General features: G+C 56.4%; 7 protein-coding genes across 7 annotated transcripts; 3 read left to right on the top strand and 4 right to left on the bottom strand.

The window, feature by feature from the left end:
• Positions 1–799: 799 nt before the first annotated feature.
• On the bottom strand, positions 800–2,418 carry VDAG_02603 (FAM86A protein). The gene is made up of 2 exons (XM_009653256.1): positions 2,110–2,418; positions 800–2,055 (listed from the first exon to the last, which is right to left on the bottom strand). Exons 1-2 carry the CDS (start codon positions 2,356–2,358, stop codon positions 1,267–1,269), a joined length of 1,038 nt encoding a protein of 345 aa, XP_009651551.1. The 5' UTR covers positions 2,359–2,418; the 3' UTR covers positions 800–1,266.
• Positions 2,419–2,832: 414 nt separating this feature from the next.
• Positions 2,833–3,883, top strand: VDAG_02602 (40S ribosomal protein S24). The gene is made up of 3 exons (XM_009653255.1): positions 2,833–2,993; positions 3,355–3,602; positions 3,709–3,883. The coding sequence occupies exons 1-3, from the start codon at positions 2,911–2,913 to the stop codon at positions 3,786–3,788; spliced, it is 411 nt and encodes a 136-aa protein (XP_009651550.1). The 5' UTR covers positions 2,833–2,910; the 3' UTR covers positions 3,789–3,883.
• Positions 3,884–4,262: 379 nt separating this feature from the next.
• Positions 4,263–6,274, bottom strand: VDAG_02601 (meiotic mRNA stability protein kinase SSN3). Its single transcript, XM_009653254.1, has 2 exons — positions 5,802–6,274; positions 4,263–5,729 (listed from the first exon to the last, which is right to left on the bottom strand). Exons 1-2 carry the CDS (start codon positions 5,839–5,841, stop codon positions 4,459–4,461), a joined length of 1,311 nt encoding a protein of 436 aa, XP_009651549.1. The 5' UTR covers positions 5,842–6,274; the 3' UTR covers positions 4,263–4,458.
• Positions 6,275–8,096: 1,822 nt separating this feature from the next.
• VDAG_02600 (actin) lies at positions 8,097–9,487 on the bottom strand (the record flags this gene model as incomplete). Its single annotated transcript, XM_009653253.1, has 3 exons — positions 8,097–8,906; positions 8,960–9,379; positions 9,469–9,487. 3 exons carry the CDS (start codon positions 9,485–9,487, stop codon positions 8,176–8,178), a joined length of 1,170 nt encoding a protein of 389 aa, XP_009651548.1. The 3' UTR covers positions 8,097–8,175.
• A 549-nt stretch (positions 9,488–10,036) lies between these two features.
• On the top strand, positions 10,037–10,892 carry VDAG_02599 (uncharacterized protein; the record flags this gene model as incomplete). Its single annotated transcript, XM_009653252.1, has 2 exons — positions 10,037–10,138; positions 10,206–10,892. 2 exons carry the CDS (start codon positions 10,037–10,039, stop codon positions 10,890–10,892), a joined length of 789 nt encoding a protein of 262 aa, XP_009651547.1.
• Positions 10,893–11,906: 1,014 nt separating this feature from the next.
• VDAG_02598 (MFS hexose transporter) lies at positions 11,907–13,772 on the bottom strand (the record flags this gene model as incomplete). The annotated part of the gene is made up of 2 exons (XM_009653251.1): positions 11,907–13,340; positions 13,680–13,772. The coding sequence occupies 2 exons, from the start codon at positions 13,770–13,772 to the stop codon at positions 11,907–11,909; spliced, it is 1,527 nt and encodes a 508-aa protein (XP_009651546.1).
• Positions 13,773–14,762: 990 nt separating this feature from the next.
• VDAG_02597 (uncharacterized protein) lies at positions 14,763–15,374 on the top strand (the record flags this gene model as incomplete). The annotated part of the gene is made up of 1 exon (XM_009653250.1): positions 14,763–15,374. The coding sequence occupies one exon, from the start codon at positions 14,763–14,765 to the stop codon at positions 15,372–15,374; it is 612 nt and encodes a 203-aa protein (XP_009651545.1).
• Positions 15,375–16,118: the final 744 nt, after the last annotated feature.

Here is a 16,118-nt window from a genome sequence, read left to right as displayed (position 1 = left end):
GTGTTCACCCAGAAGATGGTCTCGGAAGGACTCGTTTGCAAGTTGTATCCTTCGGACCGATCGAGGTGAGAGGTTGCTTTGCATGAAAATGGAGAGTCCGGGGAGTTTCACCGGCGCGTATTACGTTTCTTCCGTTTGCGACCTCAGAGACGAATCCCTTTACATCGGACGGGGCTCCCATTGGCAGCCCCCCCAGAAAGGAATGCAGCACCAGTCAGTAATGCATGGGCATCAGTCATGGCAACACCAACAGCGTATCAAGAGTTTCCATCAGCCAAACTGGAGCGCTGACAATGTAACTGAGCCGACGCTTGATGCCTCTGCAGCCGCAAAGCCGTTGACCTATGACACCGCGCGGCCTCCCCCGTCAGTGGTGTGATGGTCGCGGCCGGCGAGGTGCAAAGACGACCCGAGCCATCAAACCCTCGAATGCTACGTAATCGAGACGGGGCCAGCGGTCTTACGTTGATGGACTGATGATCGACGCCTTGGCAGAGAGGCATCCTGCTCTATCCCCACATCAGCTGTAGGACCCTTAAACGTCCGCCTGGATGGGGCAGACTTTCGGCCGAGCTGATTTGGAAAGGGACCGCCTGCCCCGAAGGCCAGGCCTGGAGTGGGCGCTCGCCATGAGACTTGTGTCTGGCGTAGGAGGCCGTGGTTGGCGGATAAGACCCGGAGCTTTCTTGTTGGGTCACCTTGAGTGTCCGGATTTGCGGCTGATGGGGACAACCCACCCAACCGTCGGCGCCGTCTGCTTCTTATCTGATGATGACTGCCCACTTGAGCTTGCGCGAGCGTGATGATGGGCTTGACGAGTTCAGCGTTTGAGTGAAGCTCAATCAACTTGCAAAATCCGGTTTTGCGACTTGGCTAGCTAGTCGTTCCCGTCTGTAGGTCCAGGCCATCCGAGACAAGAGGTGGTGTTGCCAACATGAAATGGGGAGACTACAATGATACTTCGCGAGGTAGTCTCCTGAGGTATACTTCTCGTGGGTTCAACATGGGGGTCCGTGGTGCGCATCAGAGGACAAGTTGGCAAATGGCTGGAGCGAACATGACACAATGATGACAAACTACAGATTGATCGTTGCAAACAGCTCTTCGAAGTGAGGGCCTATGGCGAATTAGAAAAAAATGTTATCTGTAGGAGCAAAGTTTGCTACCATTGGCCTCGCGTCTCGTTCATGGCTCTGTCCATTTCGGGACAGGGAGCTGGCGTAATTGAGCAGTAATGTTGACAGTTGCTGTAGTATCGCCTGGCATTCATGATTTTCGTATCCTACAAATTCGAATAGGCACAGCGTCGCTGTAGAACGGGCCGGCCTGCTCGGCTTCGGGTGCTATCGGGAAGGACAGCTCATGCAACTCCATGCCTGCATCGCGGCAACGACTCTGAAAAGCATTGAAAGTGGCCTCGTTGCGTTCCGTTGCCGAGATGAGGACCTCGACCTGAGGAAACATGCCGAAAAGCTCCTCAATGGTTCCGATCAACGGTGGTATGATGCTCTGATCATACGTGATATCTGCGCCAAAAACAACGTCGAGAGGAATGCCGTGGTTCCACTGTTGGTCCTCCGTGCCGACAAGTGCGTGGCCCCATTTGAGATCCATCGGAGTGATTATCGGGCTGTCTTGCAGGTCGTTCAGGAAGAAAGACTCTGGCAAGTTGTTGATGACATCGTCAGACCCGTCAGAGGCAATGACCTGTGCCGCACAGAGGTGCTTCGCACATAAAATGGCCAGATAGCCGGTGCCAGCACCGAGCTCTAGCACACGCTTGCCGCGAATTAGTTCTGGGTTGGCGCAAAAATACTGGCCCAGATGAAGCGCTGCCTCCCACGTACGAAGGCCAGTAGTCCCAGAGGCCGAGATCAATGATCGGGCCTCCAGGAGTGTGATCTCTGGATTTGCAGCCTCTTGGGAAGTCGCCGTCTGTGTGAGCTCGGACAGATGATATGTCACATAGGACTTTTGCTGGGCGCCAAACGTCTCTGGAGGGATGGGAGAGGCGAGCAGTTCCGCAAGTGCATCCATGAGATCCTCGGAGACGCCCTGATACCTCGTTAGACTACAGCAGGGAGTGTTGGATGTTCGCCAGGCACATACATGGGTGTCCCAGTCCTCAATGCTGGATTCAACCCTCTGTACCAACTCTTTCAGGACCCTGAGCTGGTACCTTACTGGCGGGGAGTAGCTGGGGCCGTCAGGAGAGAACAGTTGCTCGTATATGGCTTTCTGTGTGCCCTCCTGGCGTAGGACTGGTCCTTCTGGGTAATCAAGATCTCGCTCTAGTTGCAAGAATTGACGACAGAATCGATTGACCTGGGCCTGGGAAAGCACACCCGTGTCATGCATCGTGAGAGTCTCGAGACATGCAACACCGCAAACACCGTTGATTACTCGAGTTGGTGTAGCAATTATAAGTGTGGATATGGCTCCTACTGAAAGGGCACTTGCGCCTGGCCAGTAAGGGCTCGTCGGTGATGGCGAAACCTCCAAACCACAAATCCATCTAAGTGCCAGGAGTTTCCTGAGAAGTGATTTACGGGCTTGATTGCTTGAGTCGCAGCAGCTTGATGCTACTGTGCTTCACAGCATTGACTATCATCAGCCTTGACCATACCAGTGACCGTCCCCAGTGAAGTTAATCCACAGTGCGAGATGCAACACAAGAATGGATCAACATCACGTGATCAGACCACGCCAGCCGACGGCCTGAGCCCCAAGGCAGCACAGATTCCTAGGGCTTGCCTGCCCACGGCTAAGCGAGTCCAGTAGGCCGCCCCTCCGCGAATTTTCATTCTCGCCGCCCCATCACAATATCTCGACAACCTCGAACGACTGACCCAACAGGCACCTGTCTCCTCGCCAATCCTCACGAGACATCAACACCCATCAGTCGCAAAGATGGCGGATTCCGACGCCCCCGTCACGCTGCGTACGCGCAAGTTCATCCGCAACCCCCTGCTTGGCCGCAAGCAGATGGTCGTGTGAGTTTTTACCTTCCAGACATCCCACAGCCTCTTGCGCAAGTTTGCCCCGTGTATCCTCCCCTCCCAATCCGAGAAGGCCACGACGATGCAGAAAACAAACCGACCTTCCGACAACGATCGCCAGACGATCATGCTCGAGGCCGACCGATTTCTCATCGATACTCGAACCGCGAACGGACAAGGGAAAAGAAGAAAAAAGAGGGAGGAATAACAATACACACACAAACACAAACCAAACAACTCGTGGCTGTCCGACTGCCTGAGCGTGCCTTCTTGGATGAGATACTTGGGATACGCGGAGTGCGAGGCCATGTGATCCAACAGAACAAAATATGCTGACCTAGCGTGTGTGTTCCAGTGACATCCTCCACCCTGGCCGTGCCAACATCTCCAAGGAGGAGCTCCGCGAGAAGCTCGGCTCCATGTACAAGGCCGTCAAGGACCAGATCTCCGTCTTTGGTCTGCGCACCCAGTTCGGTGGCGGCAAGACCACCGGCTTCGCCCTCGTCTACGACTCCCCCGAGGCCATGAAGAAGTTCGAGCCCCGCTACCGCCTCATCCGCGTCGGCCTCGCCACCAAGATCGAGAAGGCCAGCAGGCAGCAGCGTACGTCCTCACCACAACCGTCATGGCGTCGCCATCATACAGCGAGATGACGACGACAATGGCGGCCTCCGCAAGCGCACGTCAGCCAGCTAACATGTTCCCACAGGCAAGCAGCGCAAGAACCGCCAGAAGACGCTGCGCGGTACCGCGAAGGTCAAGGGTGCCAAGAAGAAGAAGGAGACTTAAACGGGTCACGACCCCAGGGCGACAGTCGATACCCACCCGGCCGGGCCTCCTCCTCGACCGATGGAGAAAAGAGATCGAAGGGTCCCGCGGCGCGCCCTCTGCCCGGCCGGAGCGGAGCGGATTGGGGGAGGGAGTCTGGAGGGCCAGAGATTCTTTGGGGCTTCCTTCCTCTGGCGGGTCTTTTGTGCATTACGTACGGGCTCGTTGTATCCCTCGGCACTTTTTCTCGCGTGTCGATAAAAATTGGCTCTTTAGAGTACGAGGCGAAATCGGAAGGGAATGGGTTCATGATTCTCTCAATACAATGCATCCAAAATGACCTGTTGACTGTAGTGGTGGTTTCGTGTGATGTTTTGACCGAGCACCTCCTGTGCCAGGCTCAATAACGGTGTCAGCCCACTCGTGTTGGCCCGATAAGACATTCCAGCGTCTTTCAACCTAGTGATTGATCGTGACCATGCACTTGTCTCGATTGTAATAGTGATTGGCAGTGGGATGTGGTGTCTTGACCGTGTCTGCTAGATAGTAGAAGCATGCTATGCTGTCCTAAGAATACAAACTCCGGTACACCTCTGCTACAAAACCTATTTACTTGCAGCCCATGCAGAACGCCAATGCCAGCGTAACCAACAATCGAAATTCGAAGCCACAAGCCTATGATTTCAGGTCGTCACTCCTTCGCCCTCTTGGACGGCCTCAATGAATCGTCAGGCAGACCACTCCTCTTAGTGCCCGGCAAACTACCCGTCCTGATATCGTTGTCGTCCTGACTCACTCTCCTGTGAGGGTATTCATTCTTCAGCCCTTCGAACGCCCCAGCTGTCAGTCGGTCACCCGTGCTGAAGAACGGATGTTGCAGCGCCTTAGCGGCCGTAAGTCGTTCCAGAGGGTCATACTCCAACAGACTCGAGAGGAGTTTGAAGCCTTCAACGCCTAGAGACACAAGAGGTCCGGAAGATTGCGACGCCTGCGACGCATTGCTCGCAGCACCTTGGCTGACCGTACTCCAATACCACTTTTCAAGGTTGGAGCCCTGTGGCAGATTTTGATGATGACTCCGGTGGTGATGGTGTGCAGAGGACATGGGTGGCTGCAGCGTCGCGAGCTGGGCGTACTCTGGCATGGAAGATAACAGCGGCCAGCGCTCTTTGGTCGGCAGACCCATGATGTCCACAATCTTTTGCATCTGGTTCCGCTGAAACGGAACAGTCTTCTTGCTGTCCATCTTGGCCTCCTCTCCCTTGAATATGGGACGCAGGGACAACAATTCTGCAAAGATACAGCCAACAGCCCACATGTCAATGGCAGGCGTGTAATGCCTGGAACCTAGGATGAGCTCGGGAGCGCGATACCATATAGTGACGACGACCTTATCACCGCTGAAGAGTGAGTGCAAGGGCTTGTCAAAGCGACGGGCAAGACCCAAATCGCCAACCTTGACCTCGCCAGCCGAAGTGACCATGATGTTGGCGGGCTTCAGATCGCGATGCAGAACCCAGTTGGAGTGGATGTACTGGCAACCGTTCAGCAGCTGGAACATGATGCTTTTGACCGTCTGCGAAGGAATCGGGTGCCGGGGTTGTTGTGTGTGGTGGTGGATAATTTGGAGAAGGTCGTGCTCCGCATATTCAAACACCATAAAAATGCACTTGTCCTCCAGGATGATCTCGACGAGTCTGATAACGTTGGGATGTTTCAACTCGCTGCAAAGCGACATCTCGCGGATGGCACTCTGAGAAATGCCTGTGTACGAGATTTGCTCGCCCTCCTTATCGGGTTTAAACTTCTTGATGGCAAACTCGCCCTTCTGGCCTTGCCGGCCAACAGCCTTGTAGACACGGCCATATGTTCCGCTGCTAATGAAGCCAATGACCTTGTACCTCTCTATGACGCGTACCTTGGACTGGTAGGCAACATGTCCGGTACCTCGATCTGTAGGATCTATAACGCATTGTCAGCCCCTGGCGTAGTGTAACACATGATGACGTGAAAGTAAGGATGTAGGTCATGTACAGGAACTGTTAAGCCCGCCGTATCCGACGCCTCTCCACATGGCTGAGGATTTGAAGAGGTGAGAGACAAGTGGCCGCTTGCACTCGCAAATAAGGACAAATATCAAAGCAGCCTGCCCATTTGATGATGCGGATCTTGTAAAGAAGAAGCTGGTGAGACGAGACTGTAATATCCGAGATTCCCCTTCGATAGGGTGTGGTGTGGTACGCTATGGAGAAGAACCGGCCGAAGGCTCACACCGCCGGATGTCGGGTACGTTCGAGTGCGTCGAGTATCCCGACTGTGGCATGGGCCAAAACAATCCCAGGAAGATGAAAGACTCGAAAGGCATACGGGGGGGAGTGAAAGTGCTCATATGAGTGCAGCATGCAGTGTAGGTCGGTAGAGCGCGCCAAAAAGCAAGGCCCGAAAGCAGGGGTTCGAGGGGTTGAAAGACAAAAGGCGAGAGCCGACCTGTTGTGGCTGCGGTGCCCGACCTGACCTGGGTCCCGAATGGAAATGATCCAAAAAATCGATCAAGTGGATGGATGCAGTCCTTTTCCCCACGCTCAGGCGACCCAAAGACAAGTGGCGTCTCTCACAAGCCGGTGGAGCATTGATGAGGGGGGGACCAGTTACAGGCTGGAACATGCACAAGCACAAACAAACATGCGCACTCGCAGGTTGGTTGCAGGTAGCAGAGGCCGGGGCAGTCACCGGGTAGCTACCCGGGAGGCTGTAAAAATAAAGAAGGGGGATAGATCAGATGTATGCGTGTGTGTGTGTGAGTGTGTTTGTGCGTACGTGCGTTGCGGATGGATGAATGAAAGAGTGTGGATTGCGCCCCCTCATGATCGGCTCGCACGATGTGGACAGAAGTGGATAGGTCCGGAGTCAGGTCAAGAGAAGGATGAGCATGGGGCATGGAACATGGGGCATGAATGCATATGTCCCGATTGGCATGGGAGACGACGAACGAGTAAGACGGAAGGAGTAAGACGGAAGGGGGATGGATAATGATGCCAAGTTGGTAGAAACCATGGTGATCAAGCGACGGACGAGAGCTGTGCCATGCCGCGAATACACTAGAAGAGAAAGCGCAGACACAACGTACCTTCAAAAGCCGCTTGCACACTCCTCTTCAGATTGCCGGTTCTAACCCCTGATACTGAAGAGGGACCCGAAGCGGCGGATGGCGGATTCGTCAGACTCATCGTCTCCGCTCCAATCTCTCGTGGATCTGTTCAGATTCTTTTGCCCCCTCATTCGGGTTTTCCGGGGTTTGGAGGCTCGTTGGCTCAGTGGCTCTCAGATTCAGTGGCTCTCAGATTCAATGGCTCGGTCGGTCGCTTGGCTCGGCTCCCCAACGCCAGAGTGACTCGCTGTTTCTCCGTCCGAATCCCGGTAGATGGTTCAGGCAAGCAGGACGCCGGCTGAGTGCGACAACCAAACTACCGGTTTGGTGGGGTAGGCCGATGGAGGTGAAGGGAATGCCGCTGGATCATTTAGCAACAACAAGCTGTCGCGGGTAGAAGGCCGCGTAGGCCCGTCGGTCGTTCGGTCGGTTTGTCGATCCAAGCAGGATCAAGCAACGTGCGAACGGACGGACAGACGAGTGAGGATTGTTTGCCAACGTCCAATCGGCAATGAGTCGCGTAGTTTTGCTTCCTGCTGATGATGTTCGAAGGTAGGGCGCACGTCGCTTGGAGACCTGACGGGCGTTGGAGATGATGGCAAACAAATTGTCTCCTTGCCTGGGGCGGGTGGAAAACTTGAAGTGACACGGCAGCTGCGGTGGCGGTCCAGTGCAGTCGCGTTGTGTGGTTGTGATGCACTACTGGCTAAATTGGACGCCGAAGAATGGTTAAGGATGTGCCAACAGTTGAGACTGAGTATATCTGACACACGTCGTCAACCGCCTAGATATTGTGATGAGAATATGTAAGAGGGTAGGTAGGTAGCCTTGGTGTTTGCTGTCTGGCGAAAATGACACGGAAGCGACTGATGAGAGGCCAGGCGGACTGCGCCTGAGCTAACGGCATGGCACCTTCCTGTCTTCCCTTCCTACCTGCCTAGGTACTTAGACCTTGACTACCTGTGGTGAGTGAGTGAGATGCGCGCGTGTCACACCGAACGGGGCTGCGCCGCCACGGTGCGGATAGTCTCCCACCCGACACAGTATGCTCGCGGCCAATGCAACCTCAGCACGGTTCCGTGTCTTACCTGGCTGGGTAGGCGGACAGCCAGCATAACACCCATGTAGGTAGGTAGGCAGGTAGACAAATCAACTCGCACGGGGAACCAAGTCGATTCAACTTTTTTTTTATCATGCTCTGCTTCTAATCGTGGCTGGAAAAAATCAAACCCCTTTCGGCCTACCACCCTGTGAGACCACTTATCGAGGACCAAGCTTTTCGAGCACCCGCGGGCCCTGCTCGTCCCACTCAGCCTTGGTCACCCACATGCTCTCCTTGTCCGCCATGATGTTGGCGAGCACGGCACCTCCCAGGAAGACCATGTGCCTTCGGCGCGGCGGGTCCTCTATCCGGACCTTAAACTTGCTTAACCGCTCAGGGTTGCCGCCCAGGACGCGCGTGAGCCACAGCTGCTTCAACTCTTTTTCCAAACGTGACGGAAGACCAGGGTACATGCTGCTACCGCCCGACAGGACGATGGCCTTGAACAGCGACGAACGCACGTCGACATCGGCCGCCTGGATCGTGTTGAACAGGAATTCGGCCATGCCCGGCTGCTCGCAGTCGACGAGGTGCGGCTGGAACAGACACTCGGGTGCCTCGAAGCGCTCGCTGCCGACGCGGATCACGCGGCCGTCCGGCAGCGTGTAGCTCTCCACGAGCGTCGTAGTGTCCTCGCTCAGCCGCTTGTCGAGCTCCAGGTCGTACGAGACGTAGCAGAGCTTCTCCTTGATCTGGCGCACCGTCTCAAAGTCGGCCGTTCGGTTGAGCGCGTAACCGCGGCGGAGCAGCAGCGCGATGAGGTTGCGCGTGACGTCGCGGCCCGCGACATCCAGTCGCCGCGTCAGGTGGTTCAGTACGACGGATTCGTACACGGGCACAATGTGGGTGACGCCGTCACCCGAATCGACGACAACGCCGGAGCTGAGGCCTACGTCTGTTAGTCTTCCGCGTGCGCCTTCCAAGCTCCATTCCAGAACGTACCCTGGGCGTAGAGCGCCAGCACGGCCTGGATCGCAACGTAGACGCCGCCGAAGCCGTACCGGTCGAACATGACCTCGCACATCTGCTCGCGGTTCCTCAGCGGGTTCATGGGAGGCTCTGTGAGGAGGATCTTGCGGCCGCGCGGGTCGACCTTCATCTTCTCGAAAAAGGTGTAGTCCCAGAGGTGCTGCATGTCATCCCACTTCTTCACAATGCCGTTCTCCATCGGGTAGCTGATCTGAAGCATGGTGCGCGCCGCGGCCGCCTCGTCACCGCACATAATGTCCTTGATGGCCAAGTCATTGTCGCCCTTTTCCTCCGTTCGCAGGATTGGCCGTCCGACCATCGATGGGTATTGGAACTCGGGAAAGTTCTGCGCGGCATAGCCGACCTTGAGGAAGCCGGTTCCTCCGTCGAGGACTGCGTGACGTCGTTAGCCAGGTACGGGAGTCGGCGGCAGCCAGAGCCAGAGCAGGCGGAGCGGCAGCGGACGACCAAAGGGTACATACCAATTGGTGCCTCCGCCATCTTGAAGTGTGTTCGCGAGAGCTGCGAATAGCCTGCAGGTGGAGGGAGAAAGTCGATGTCGAATCGCACGGCCTCTGGAAGCTTGCCAACACACGAGGAGGGGATTGGGAGATCAGGAGTGCGGGTGATGCTACGTAAGGCAGGCGTTGTCGGTGGTGGGGTATGGTAAGCGCACCGACCAACCTCGCCTTTGCTCGCCTGGGCTTCCTGCCACGGCTCCCGCCGCCCCCGTCATCAAGTGGTGGCTGAGAGCTTCATCACGTGATACCCCGCAGCTGGCTCGCTCACTCACCAGCTTCTCGTGAGCGTTTGAGATCGTATTCACCAATCACCAGGGATCAGCGGCAATTAGGATAGGTCCCCACTTGTTCCCGTCCTGCGCCAGTAAGGTAGATTGATGTAAGCGCGACTTGAGGTCTTACACGGGAGGGGTTGAGCAGATAAGTGAAGGAGGGTGAAGAAGACGGCGCAACGCCATGAGAAGATCATCATCGAGCACACACGTCCATCTCACTCACTGTCAAAAGGTGTTCCATATCAGCCGTCATCATGGCGCAGCGACCAATCAATATCCTGGTCATTAACCCCAATTCATCCCAAGACATGACCCATGGGATGGAAACAGCCGTCAAAGGCATGACCTCCAACGATGTAAGTCAGACCACCCGCTTGCGGTGCCAGATAGCAGGCTTACTTCAACTCTCTTCCCGTCCCCAAGTCTATCAAAGTCTACACCTACACAGCCCCGCCAGAAAGCCCCCCCAGCATCGACAATGGCGAACACATAGAAAGCAGCACCGAGATTGTCCTCAAGGACCTCGCTCACTCTGGCGAGCTCGAGAAGTACGACGGCGTCCTCGTCGCCTGCTACAGCGTCCACACCCTCGTCGACCGCCTGTCCAGGCAGTACGGCGACCGCCTCGCCGTGACGGGCATATTCGAGGCGAGCATCCTCACAGCGACGGCGTTGCTGCCGCAGACCATTGTCGGGGCGCCGCCGAGCCAGTGGGGCATCGTCACGACCGGTTCGTTCTGGGAGAAGCATCTCGCCGACGGCGTGACGGGGTATCTGGGCCAGATCGGCGGCGGCGGCAACACCAAGTTCAAGGGTGTCGTCTCGTCGGGTCTGACTGCGGGAGATTTCCACCACGTGAGCCCGGAGGAGGTCAAGGCCAAGCTTGAGGAGGCGACGAGGAAGCTCCTCGGCGATGGCGGCGTTAGCTGCATTGCGATGGGGTGTGGAGGCATGGCTGGATTGGAGGACATTATTCGGTCCACGGCCGTTGCGCAGTATGGAAAGGAGAAGGGCGGCAACATCTACGTTGTTGATGGCATCAAAGCCGGCATCATGCAGCTGGAACAGACAATCAAGAGCAGACGGCTGTTCCAGCCGAATGAGGCGTGAAGATAGGGCTCGGTGCAAGATGGCTGCTGCGTAGTCTGTTAATTTTCCAAGAGAATAATATATAGCTAACAGTCGCCTCGTGGGCAGTCATTGTCATGGGGCGATGAAGCGGGCGATTGGATGGTGTTATTACTTCCACGTCGAGTCTTGCTGCGACAATCCTCCAGAGGCTCCGAGGATCTTTCCGCAGCGCCTTCTGGGGGCTTCAGATTAGTCCCCAAGGCAATACTACGGCGATGAATAATTCCGATAGGGATGGCACCGATCCAGCTGCTACCGCCATGCTTTGTTTTGCACGCTGCCCGTAGGTTGACGTGGGAAGGCAACTGGCCAAAACACTCCTGACAAGACTCAATTCTTGATACTGGTAACAACCATGAGCTTGATGAACAGGCTGGGTTCTGAGGCGACAGTGTACCCTTGCTCCATATCGAAGAGGAACGCTGCAGCTGATCTGAAACACGGGTCCTGCAGGCCAACAAGAGCCGTGAAAGCCTTCAGTCTGCTTATAGCTCCAACAGAAAAGCTGTCAAAGTCATCAAGCTCGCATGGGTCAATCCGAAATATGAAACTGCATCGTATTATACCTATGGATTCTGCCCAAGCTCGCAATCCCATTCATATCAGAAATTAAAATCGCATGCAGGTCGAACTGTTCCTTATGTCTTTCTGGCAGGATGTACTACACCGTGACTAAAATGGCAAGCCGGTCCGGCACGCTGGAAGCCCGAGAGACTCCGATATCTGCTCCAGAGCCCGTCAGGGAGCATAAAAAAGCAACTATGCGAGTCCAGAGACTGCTCACGGTAGGTTGGTGTGAGTTGGAGGGAACCTTTGGCACAGACAACAAGTACTACGCACTGTGGCCAAGACACTCAGGACACCAAGCACGAGAGAGACTGATGACGGAGGATCCCACGCGCTGGTCCACACGGTGGTATAATGCATCTACGTGCAACTCGCGTTTGATATGCCCATGCCAAGATGAGGTCAATATGGCGCAACCCAGCGCGCTCAGTCCAACCTCTGCGAGCGTCCCCACACTTCATTCCAGTCCTTCTTGCCCTTTGTCTCGGGTATCCTCCACACAGTGAAGAGGGCGAAAAGCGCGGCGAACCCGGCAAAGATAAAGTACACCCAGCCCGCGCCCCCGAGGGCGCTGTTCAGTGCCGTGTTGATCAAGGGGAAGAACTGCGCGACGAGGAAAGTGGCGACGTAGTTGGCAGCAAGGCACCATGATTGCGTAGCGCCGACGGCTTCCTGACCGACGAGCTCCGAAGCGAGGATGAACGGCACGGGACCCAGGCCCACAGCAAAGAAGGCGACAAAGAAGGCAACAGAATTGGCGGACAGGAACTTGATGCCCAAGCGAATTGACAGCGCAAGGATCAGGGCGCTGGAGCCCTGCCCGATGATGGACGCGAGAATACAGGCCTTGCGGCCGAGACGGTCTGGCAGGGGAGCGCAGGCGATGGTCATAAAGAGGCCAATGACGGAGATGAGGATAGTCAACAGAGCAGAGCTGATGGGGAGAAGGTCGGCAAGCAGCGAGACGGAGTACATGATGACCGAGTTGATGCCGATCAACTGTTGGGCAAACATGACGCCGACGACAGCAATGATGGCTGGGCGGTAGAGGGGATCCTTGACGACCTCGAGGAAGCCAAGATGTCTTCCGGTTGTCCTGCCCACAGACAGTGGTGCCGAGTCGGCGTCTTCAGGCTCGGTCTGAGCCAGAAGTCCTTGCTGCTCTGCGCTGCGTCCTTCGCCGTTCCAGCTCTCGACTTCTTCGGCAATGTCAAAATCCTTACCACGGATGCGCTGCAAGATGCGGCGGGCACCATTCACGTCCCCGTTGGCGGCCAGCCAAGCCGGGCTCTCAGGGACGAAAAGCAGGCCGAAAGACTGGACCAGTGCGATAATGGCGCCGGTGGCCAGGATGATGCGCCAGGAATCACCATGGCTCAGGAAGAAGCCGAGCGTCTGCGTCAAGAGAATGCCCAGGTTGATCGAGATCTGTGTCATAAAGCCAAACAGGCCGCGCTCCTTGGGAGGCGCAATTTCGCTGACGTAAAGAGGCACAACAACGGTCGCAGCTCCGGCTGCAGCACCCGACAAGAGGCGGCCGATGACGAGCAGGGCCACGCTGGGGGCAATGGTCTCGAACGCGGAGCCGGCAAGGAAGACGAGGGCTGTGACGCGCATAGCCGACAGGCGACCACGCTTCGAGGCGAAAGGACCAGCAGCCAGGGCCCCAATCAGTCCACCGACAACGAATGCAGAGGAGACGGTCGAGAAGGCGGCATCATTCATAGGTATACATTTTGGGAGCAAACCCGGGTTCTCTGGTGGAGGGTTGTCGTGGCGGATTAGTCTCGTTGGATCAGAGCGATGCGGTATGGCTCGCTTCTTGCAGGATATGACATCTTGAGGAGCGTTGAGTTCGGCCTGGAGGGTAGGATTGGTTAGAGAGCGGAGGCACTCCAAGGTGACTTGGAAGAGGAGGGGAGGAGGGGTCAAGGCATACGATATGGAATCCGAACTGAAGGGATCCCAATGTGGAAACCAGGACCAAGAGGATCAGATACAACGTGGTGTCGTGTGCGAGCTGTCTGAAACCGGAGGGTGCCATGTTGATTGTGTTGAGGTGAACACCGGGCGAGGTGCATTTGGAGAAGGAGGAGCCGTCGACGTTGAGGTCTGCGTAGCTCTGAAGGAGGCTCGAGGCGGGACCAACAGCATCCGCGTCACCGATTGGGACAAGTCAGCTGTCGCCAGGTGGCTCACCACGAGGCTGGGGGGGGCGAGTCCGGAGACGACGATCCGGCCAGCGGTGTGCCAGCGATCTATCTCACTGTCGCACGGCAGCATGCTCAGCATGGCTGGTTGCGTGATTCTGAAGATGATTCATTCGATCGATGAATGGCCGTCAGAGTCGCCCGACATGGACCCCAGAAGACCGAATGCTAAAAGCCAAACGGGTGCCGAGAAAGCTTCCGAGACGGGATCTTGCATCCTGTACGAGGTACTCGAATGAGAGCAAGCCGTGCGCTTCCAGTTGATGGGGACAATCTGGTCGGCTTCGGCAGAGCTAAGACACAAGGATGAGCAGGTAGCGATAGCAGGGCTGACAGGGACCAGGGCCCTGTGAAAGCTCCAGATACACTGGCTGTCTGATGGGGTGGGGGAAGGGGGGGGGGGGGAGTGGGGGGGGCGCCAGCACTGTACTGAAGGGCCAGATCGCGGGGGTTCAGAGGCTCCGGGGCACGCCAGCAGAAGCCCCGATCCAGTACTTTTGAGACGTAGGGGTAGCACAGCCATCAGCCATCAGCCATCAGCCATCAAAGCCGCAACTATAGCCCCATACGTACGTATCATGTGCTTGTTCTTGTTCAAACGGCGACCTCGGATCAATGTGACTGGGCCGGGCAGCTGCCTGTGGCACTCACCGTCCAATCATGGGGAAAAAAACAACGGCTGCCGTCTGGTCGAGGGTTTGATTGCATAACCCGCCCGCATGAGCAGCCGGCCAGCCAACATGCCAGCCAACACAGACGTGCATATGCCTGGCCTGTTTGCTGCCGCCTTGACATGCCGTTGATCGTCTCGTGTGTGGAAATCATAGACTTGATCGTTCTCGCCACGCATAAAGCGCCCGCATCCCACTTTCAGACGGGCCCAGCACCTTGCCCAGAAACAGAGGCTAAAGCCAGAGGCAGCGAGGACATTGGCAGGCCATCCCACTCTCTCCATGTCACTGACATCCGCTCACCCTCCTTCGCTTGCTTTCGCTTGCCCTCGCCGCCTGTCTTCACTGCCCCTAGCGGCTCGTCTCGCTGCCCTGCGCCGCGTTCCCCGACCAGATCGATCATGGCCTTCACGTATGTCCCTGGCACCTTTGACTTTTGGGCGGCGCGCCAGTCGACCCATCTCGTCGACATGCACGAGGCAGCCTTCGTCCCTTTCAACGTCCACCAGGCCGTGGGCACGGCAGGGCTGGGGTCCTGTTCCGTCGTCGCCATTGCCTCTGAGCGCGCCGTCATTCTTGCTCACATCCCGCCGCTGCCGGACTTGCACTCGCAGCGACCCGACGCCGGCGACGCCAACGTGCGGCAGATGATGAAGCGAGTGCGGCGACTGTACCGAGACAACCGCCAGTTCTTCGACAATGCCGAGGGGCGCGTTACTTGCGCCATATACGCCGGCGAGGTTGCGCTGCCGGACCAGGTGGCCATCATGCAGGAACAACTACGGCTGTTGGGGTTCGAGCCGAGTACCGACTACTACCAGGTGCCAGCCGATGCAAATGTTGGCCGGGGCACCGTCGTCATTGTCGCGCCGCCACATCACCAGGGACAGGTTGGCGTTTACGTCGAGGACAGCCTGGTGTCGTCGCCTGCCTCGTCGCCGTCGCCTCCGCCGTCGTCTGTTCCCACAGCGTCGGGTGCGGCGGTTGCCAAATCGTCGTGGGGCCGGGCATGACGTTGAAGTCGAGGTGTAGAGGTGGGGTGGTGAACACTGACGACGTGGTACGCCTAAAAGGTAAGTGTAAGACAGACGGGGATTAGCAGCCAATGGAGGGACACTAGCACCCCTCCTTTCTCCTCTCCCCTGCCCCTTCCCCTTGACCACGCGATTATACAAGCCCCTGTACAAGCTCCCATCCACTGAACAATCGAGCAGGCATGCCCCGTGCGACCACCCCCTGGTCCCCCTTCGTCGAAGCCCTTCAGAGATTCAACTACATCCGACCATTACTTTACAAAACTGCATCTTGACATCGAGATGTTATGTCACTAACAGTATCATGATTGATGGTTTTCTTTCCAGTCACGCCCTAGATTGTTATCAGCGGGCTCGTGAATGTTTTCCGTTGCAGAGTGTTGTCAGCCCAAGGCAGTCAGTTGTTGCAGTTTTGGTATGGCTGTCTCCAAGTCCATCGTGAGAGGCAGACAGCGAGTCTTTTACAACCCTCCGTACTTGCTACCCTCGTGAGTCCTGCTATTCCATACACGCCTTAGCTTAGCATTCATGGTCACGGGTATGACTGACAAAAAGGGTTCAGACTTCTTTGTGTTCGCGCGACTTTCCAAGCATGTTCGCTAGCATTCGCTTCGTTGATCAAGCGAACCATGAGAAATCATTTGCGGTGATTCTTCTTGAATTTCTGCATCACTCCGACAGGATTACACAAAAGCTGCAACTGACGATCGATGCCGGTTCGCT

The sequence above is a fragment of the Verticillium dahliae genome, genomic scaffold, assembly GCF_000150675.1.
Source record: "Verticillium dahliae VdLs.17 supercont1.4 genomic scaffold, whole genome shotgun sequence".
In the NCBI taxonomy this organism is placed as follows: domain Eukaryota; kingdom Fungi; phylum Ascomycota; class Sordariomycetes; order Glomerellales; family Plectosphaerellaceae; genus Verticillium; species Verticillium dahliae.
This window is presented reverse-complemented; position numbering and strand designations above follow the sequence as displayed.

What these genes read in the sequence shown, in the direction of transcription:
- VDAG_02602 (XM_009653255.1), top strand. Translation starts at nt 2,911, where the DNA reads ATGGCGGATTCCGACGCCCCCGTCACGCTGCGTACGCGCAAGTTCATC. An exon ending in GGCCGCAAGCAGATGGTCGT is followed by an intron (nt 2,994 to 3,354) that starts GTGAGTTTTTAC and finishes TGTGTGTTCCAG; the next exon opens with TGACATCCTCCACCCTGGCC. An exon ending in GAAGGCCAGCAGGCAGCAGC is followed by an intron (nt 3,603 to 3,708) that starts GTACGTCCTCAC and finishes ATGTTCCCACAG; the next exon opens with GCAAGCAGCGCAAGAACCGC.
- VDAG_02601 (XM_009653254.1), bottom strand. Translation starts at nt 5,841, where the DNA reads ATGTGGAGAGGCGTCGGATACGGCGGGCTTAACAGTTCCT. An exon ending in CGGCGGGCTTAACAGTTCCT is followed by an intron (nt 5,730 to 5,801) that starts GTACATGACCTA and finishes AATGCGTTATAG; the next exon opens with ATCCTACAGATCGAGGTACC.
- VDAG_02603 (XM_009653256.1), bottom strand. Translation starts at nt 2,358, where the DNA reads ATGCATGACACGGGTGTGCTTTCCCAGGCCCAGGTCAATCGATTCTGT. An exon ending in TTGAGGACTGGGACACCCAT is followed by an intron (nt 2,056 to 2,109) that starts GTATGTGCCTGG and finishes ACGAGGTATCAG; the next exon opens with GGCGTCTCCGAGGATCTCAT.